General features: G+C 47.9%; 1 protein-coding gene across 7 annotated transcripts in view; it reads right to left on the minus strand.

Moving 5' to 3' along the window:
* Positions 1-2,928, minus strand: part of KIF13B (kinesin family member 13B) — a 210,455-nt gene extending 207,527 nt beyond the window's left edge. For all 7 annotated transcript variants that reach the window (XR_010113936.1, XM_055295848.2, XM_055295847.2 and 4 more), the window contains exon 1: positions 2,787-2,928. Coding sequence is in view for 6 of the 7 variants with exons in the window: in XM_055295848.2 (XP_055151823.2) it covers positions 2,787-2,841 (55 nt within the window). In the remaining variant the exon portion in view is untranslated. The remainder of the gene's footprint in view (positions 1-2,786) is intronic.
* Between the last annotated feature and the right edge of the window lie 4,268 nt (positions 2,929-7,196).

The following is a 7,196-nucleotide window of genomic DNA, read 5'->3' on the forward strand; positions in this document are numbered from 1 at the left end:
TACATAACACTAATAACTGTTCAAAGTAATATTCTTTTCAAAATTACTAGAAAGGTTCCTGCAGATCTTATGAGGAAGAAAAAAAATTACTGGAAAGAAATATGGTTTTGTTTCAGTCTTTTTTTTTTTTTTTTTTTGAGACGGAGTTTCGCTCTTATCGCCCAGGCTGGATCACAGTGGCACGATCTTGGCTCACTGCAACCTCCGCCTCCCGGGTTCAAGCGATTCTTCTGCCTCAGCCTCCCGAGCAGCTGGGATTACAGGCGCCCGCCACCACGCACGGCTAATTTTTTGTATTTTTAGTAGAGACAGGGTTTTGCCATGTTAGGCAGGCTGGTCTCGAACTCCTGACCTCAGGTGATCCACCCGCCTCGGCCTCCCAAAGTGCTGGGATTACAAGCGTGAAGCCACCGTGCCCGGCCTGTTTTAGTCTTTTTATACAAACTTTAGATACCAATTTTTAAAAATCACTGGATTTAGAATCCCACCACACTGTATTCCATAATAACCTTTATATTTATGTGAACAATTACTTCATAACAAAAACAGAAAAGAATTTTTTTTTTTTTTTTTTTTTTTGAGACGGAGTCTCGCTCTGTCGCCCAGGCTGGAGTGCAGTGGCGCAATCTCGGCTCACTGCAAGCTCCGCCTCCCGGGTTCACGCCATTCTCCTGCCTCAGCCTCTCCGAGTAGCTGGGACTACAGGCGCCCGCCACCACGCCCGGCTAATTTTTTGTATTTTTAGTAGAGACGGGGTTTCACCGTGGTCTCGATCTCCTGACCTCGTGATCCGCCCGCCTCGGCCTCCCAAAGTGCTGGGATTACAAGCGTGAGCCACCGCGCCCGGCCGAAAAGAACAAATTTATGTGTGGTAATCACTGAAAAAAGTCCATGTGCACGTCAGGAAATATAAGGCTAAGAATGGGCACTAAGTGAACTCAGGAGGTACTTTACACTAAATAATGCACTTCTCTATATAGGCTAATGGAATCCATGGGTAAACCTCAATTTCAAAATGATTGTTGAACCCAAAGATCAGCTCACATCCATTCCACAGCTAAAACTATTATTCTTTGCGTTCCTCTAAACTCTGATTTTTATTACAACCTTATCAATGGCAATTTATAAGTGAAAAGCATAAGAATTTCCCTCAAAAAGTGAAACCAATGGGGAAAGGGAGAGGGAAAGGGCTCTAAATATCTGAGATGTCTTTTGTGGTGGTTGGTTAGCGGCCTCTTTTTAGCGCTGACATTTCCAAGTTTTTTGTGAAAAGGAAATTTTAAGAATGTGCTGAAACCATCCTTTCAGAATCAATTCCCGATAAGTTATGTTTCATTCGGCTTCTTTCTTTAAATTATTGTGATGGTAAACTGGAAGTAAACTCAAATACAGATACCTGAATATTTAAAAACTGATGCTTCTGAAAATTTGCAGAATTGCATCGACGTTTATTGTGTGTTGTCAGAGCACAAGATTAGGGAAGCAAAGCAGGACTCAATCTTGCACTAGTTGAGAACTTAAAGTAATTAAGTTCTTAGGGAAAAAAACTCACCTGACAGCCTTAATCGGACCTAGCAGGAACAGGACAAACCAATTCCCATAGATGAGATAACTCCAAGCGAGAAACCAATTTCCCCGAGAACGACAAACCAACAAAGCTTATGTCAACTGGTTGATCTGTATGTCTCAATATATACAAAAGAGAGCAAAGAAGAGGAAAACAACCTATAAATTCTACATAAAAATTAAACAACACTTGATTTTGCTAAGAAGCTACAACTTCTTAGTTGTCTCTGGTACTTAAATGATTCTAATTAGTTCAAAGTCTTATCAATGGCAAAGTCATCTCCTGGGACAGTAATAGTGACCCCAATGGCAGGACCTTGTATATAAAGCGTTTTCAAACACATTATCTTATTTAAAGCAACTCGCCCAGTCACGCTGCTTTGACTATCAAAGCCAAGACCCAGCCCACCTCCTCCCCTGACTTTTGGGGTTCTCTCCACTCCCCGGGTCTACAGATTATTTAAATGTACTCGGTTTATCTGCTTTTTCTACCCTCCCTGCAGAGTTAAGAGAATGTCAGAAAGATACAATTCCACAAGAATCTTGGCACTTTAGCTATTTATTGAGAGATGACGAATGAGACTTCAGGCAAAACCAAAACTTTCTCAACTGTCCAAAAACAACGAAAAAGGCATCTCCTCCACCTGACTCCAATCTCAGGACGCCCAGGTGGAAGGAACTCGCAGCGGGGCACCCACCTGGCCCCCTGCCCGCCTTCCCGCGGCGGGCCGCGGCGGGCCACGGCGGTGCAGGCTGGGGCGACCCGGGCGAGACGCGGGGTCCCAGGCGGTCCCGAGGCGGGCTGCAGGGGCTGGCGACCCGCGCGCGGGGGCGACGATGACAGCTGGCGGGGAAGGCGCGGGGCTGAGGGGCCAGGACCAGGCGGGGCGCGAAGGCCGAGGGTGCCCTCGGGAACCTCCGGGGGAGACGAGAGGGCGAAAGGGCGCCGGGGAGGGGCGGGCGCAGGCGGAAGGGGCAGCGGGGCCGGCACGAGGGGCCCGGCGGCGCCAGGGACGAGGTTGGCCAGGGGGGAAGGGAGGGGAGAAGAGGGAGCCGGGCGTCTCAGCGCGGGCGCGGGTTTCAGGGTCCCCGGGCCCCTCCTCGCGCCCCGCCGCTGACTATAGGGGCGGGGCCGCCGGACCCCCAACGGCGGCCGAGGGAAGGGCGCGCCAGGCACCTGCCGCCTCCGCCCGGGCGGCCCAGGCGGGCTCGGCTCTCACCTCGCCGGTTCATGGGTCGTATCCGCACTGCCACTTTCACTTTGGAGTCCCCCATCCTGCAGCCGCCGAGGCACTCGTTCAGCTTCCGTCTGCCGCGGCCACCGGCGACTCTTCGGGGCTGACCCGGCGGGAGGGGGCCGAGGGCGGAGCCGGGGGGCGGGGACCGGGCTGGGGGCGGGGCCGGCGCGAGCTCCTGGCGTGAGCTCCCGGCGCGCCCCGCTGCATGGCGGGACTTGTAGTTCCCCAGGGTCGTCGTGGGCGGGGCCGCAGCGGAGGCGGGGGCGGGAATGCTCCGGCGCCAGTAGTTGGCTGCAACTTACCGTCAGCAATGAGGGCTTTTGTAAATTACACACCATTCTTGCTCTCGCAGCCAGTATTGAGAAGTATGCCTTCAAGAGCTGATACCTCCTCTGAAAAACAGTTGAATAGATGGCGTCAGGGACCCCGCTACCTCTTCCTGCTCATTTCCTGCCAATCTTAGTGTTTGATCCCTGGCTCAAGTTATTTCCTCTGCCTGGATTGACGTCCGGCCTTGTTTGCTGAGCTCGTCCTTCAAGACAAGTTGCAAATCACGTTTTCTGGGAGTGTCCATAGGTCCACGGGTTAACAGTGTCCTGTGAGTCCCCCTCCTTTGAGACAGGACCTTGGGCTCTGAAAACCATCTGAGTTCAAATCCCACCTCAGCGCTTCCCACTGTGTGACCAGGGGCAAGTTATTTGACTGCTTTTGGTTTGTCTTTAATATGAAAAGTGGATATGATACTAATACCTAGTAAAATAGGTACATTTTTAAATAAGATTAACATATGTGTAACCTAGCCTTTAGTAGAGACCCATAAACATTAATTGCATGAATTAATGAATGAGGCCACACTAAAATTACCTTTTTATTAGCCCTGGCAGACATTCTAACAGGTGGCCTGGGGGCCAGAGCCAGCACACAAACATGTTCTGTTTGGCCCAACAGTGTTGGCCAACACATAAAAATCAGATTTGTGGCCAGATGCAGGGGCTCACACCTGAAATCCCAGCATTTTAGGATGCTGAGGCAGGAGGATTGCTTGAGGCCAAGAGTTTGAGACCAGCTTGGGCAACAGAGTGTGAAATCAGATTTGTGCATGCAGTACTGGGCCTACATTACATATTGGACAGAGTGGATTGGAACTAAATAGCAGCAGCCACCGTTATCAGAGGCCCATCTCTCCACTTCACCACAGCCCCCCTCCAGGTGGCTTTACCACACATGCGCCTGGACCTTGTGGGTTTGTGACCCCTGCTTAGATGTGTTTAAATGATAGTAATAGATCTCAGAACCATTTTACAGATGAGTAAATACAGAAAGCTGGTAAGACTTGCCCTTTTACCAAACATCCCGTTATTATCTTCAATACAAGCAATGTTGTCAAAAAATATAAAAATACTTTTTTTTTTTTGAGATAGATCTAGCTCTGTCCCCCAGGCTGGAGTACAGTGGCACGATCTCAGCTCACTGCAACCTCCACCTCCTGGGTTCAAGCGACTCTCATGCCTCAACCTCCTGAGTAGCTGGGATTACAGGCATGTGCCACCAATCCTGGCTAATTTTTGTATTTTTAGTAAAGACGTAGTTTTGCCATGTTGACCAGGCTGGTCTCGAACTCCTGACCGCAGGTGATCCACCCACCTCAGTCTCCCAAAGTGCTGGGATTACAAGTATAAGCCACTGTGTCCGGTCTAAAAATACCTTTAAAAGGAAGGAAATTCTGACACGTGCTGCAACATGGATGATGGGCCTTGAAAACATTATGCTAGGTGAAATAAGCCAGACACAAAAGAACAACCACTGCACGGTTCTACATACAGGAGATACACATGGTAGTCAAATTCATGGAGATAGAAAGTAGACTGGAGGTTACTAAGGGCTGGGAGAAGGGGGAATGAGGAATTAGTATTCAATGGGTGCAGAGATTCGGCTTGGGAAGATTTCAGCTGCGGAAATGAATGGTGGTGTTGGTTGCACAGCAATGTAAATGTACTTAACGCCACCTAACCACTTAAGAGTGGTTAAGGCAGTAAGGTATTTTGGGTTTTTTTAGAGACAGGATCTCGCTCTGTTTGCCCAGACTGGAGTGCAGTTATGTGATCATAGCTCACTGCAGCCTCAAACTCCTGGCCTCAAGCGATTTTCCTGCTTCAGCCTCCCACCTAGATGGAATTACAGATACGCACCACGACACCTAGCTAATTTTTATATTTCATTTTTTGGTAGAGATGGAGTCTCGCTATGTTGTCCAGTCTGGTCTTGAACTCTTGGCCTCAAGTAATCCTCCTCACTTCAGCCTCCCAAAGCACTAGGATTACAGGTGTGAGCCATTACACCCAGCCAAGATGGTAAGCTTTTTGTTGTTGTTTGTTTGTTTGTTTGAGAAGGAGTCTTGCTCTGTCGCCCAGGCTGGAATGCAGTGGCATGATCTCTGCTCACTGCAGTCTCTGCCTCCTGGGTTCAAGTGATTCTCCTGCCTCAGCCTCCAGAGTAACTGGGATTACAGATGTGCACCATCATGCCCAGCTAATTTTTATATTTTTAATAGAGATGGGGATTCACCATGTTGGCCAGGCTGGTCTCAAACTCTTGACCTCAAGTGATCCACCCACCTCAGCCCCCACAAAATGCTGGGATTACAGGCATGAGCCACTGTGCCTGGCCAATAGTAAGTTTTATATTATGCGTTTTTTATCAAAATTTCAAAAAAGGTTAAAAATAGAAAATGCTACCCCAGAAGGCCCTCTTTTTTAAAAAAGGAAATTTCTTTCTTAGGGGCACTGCCTCTGCAATTCAGTAGGTCTCATCTTGACCAGCAGTGGGTTTAGTGCAGCAGGTCCTTTGATTTTCACAGCCCAATAAAGTAAACAACATCAGGATAACCAAATTAGGATTGCCAATCTCAGTGTTTGACACTATGACAGCTTCTTAATTTTAGCAAGTATATATTTTTTTGAGACAGGGTCTCATTCTGTGCCCAGGCTGGAGTACAGTGGCACCATCTTAGCTCACTGCAGCCTCAACCTCCCAGGCTCAAGTGATCCTCCCACCTTAGCCTCCCAAGTAGCTGGGACTACAAGCGTGCACCACCATGCCCAGCTGATTTTTAAATTTTTTGTAGAAACAGCGTCTCACTATGTTACCCACTCTGGTCTTGAACCCATGGCCTCAAGTGATCCTCCCACCTCAGCCTCCCAAAGTGTTGGAATTATAGGTGTGAGCCATTATGCTAGGTCACCGAGTAAATTATTTGAAAAGGAATGCACACAACAATTACTATCTACCATCACTATCTTTTTTTTTAAAAAAAAAAAAGGTCATAAAGGGTATGATTTTATATTGAAATTGTTTTGCCCTACTGTCCTTTCACTGTTATTTAGTGTTGAAGTCACCTTTGCTATGGCCCCAGACTGGTTACCACAGGTTGGTACTCTTGTCTTAAACACACATCCTAATTACCACCTCCCTACATTCAGGTTATAAAAAATAAGGGTTTGGAATGTCCCAAGGTTCCATACGTCACTTTATATCTCTTTTATAACCAGGTAAATTTAATTTTTAAATGGCACGTCCTGGTGCTAGCTTGAATCTGGCTTTTTAAACAGAATCAAAGCAGGCAGAAAAAGAGAACAAGAGAACATTTCTGTGGAAATATTGTGTTTAAACTTAAGCTGAAACTGAAAAGAGAGGAAAGCCCCTAAGGAGCTCAAGGAAGGGAAGAATAGAATAGAAAAGAAGTGAGGACTTTCTCTAAAGTCCTCAAAACCGTTTAAAATGTTCTGAAAATATTTGGAGGAAAAGGACAGTAGCCTCCCTAGGGACTGCAGGGAAGAACCCCTGTGAGCTGTTTCCCCTTTTGACTCCTGTTCACACTACTCTGTCTCCTCTGACTTTTGCAGTGAAGATGATTCTTAAAAGAGAGCCCGGCCAGGCGCGGTGGCTCACGCCTGTAATCCCAGCACTTTGAGAGGCCAAGGCGGGCGGATCACGAGGTCAGGAGATGGAGACCATCCTGGCTAATACAGTGAAACCCCGTTTCTACTAAAAATACAAAAAAAATAGCCGGGCGTGGTGGCGGGCGCCTGTAGTCCCAGCTACTCCGGAGGCTGATGCAGGAGAATGGCGTGAACCCGGGAGGCAGAGCTTGCAGTGAGCTGAGATCGCGCCACTGCATTCCAGCCTGGGTGACAAAGTGAGACTCCGTCTCAAAAAAAAAAGAAAAAAAAGAAAAAAAACAGAAAAAAGAGAGAGAGCCCAAGACTAGAAATGCCCATATCTTCCCATGGACAGTGTTCCTCTGATAGGCGGGAGACAGAGGACCAAGATGCAAGTTACAACCTGCAGCCTGGGAGTTTCAGGGGCTTCAACACCGAATGAAATTGGAGAACT

Source organism: Symphalangus syndactylus, chromosome 10 (genome assembly GCF_028878055.3).
Source record: "Symphalangus syndactylus isolate Jambi chromosome 10, NHGRI_mSymSyn1-v2.1_pri, whole genome shotgun sequence".
NCBI classification, from domain to species: domain Eukaryota; kingdom Metazoa; phylum Chordata; class Mammalia; order Primates; family Hylobatidae; genus Symphalangus; species Symphalangus syndactylus.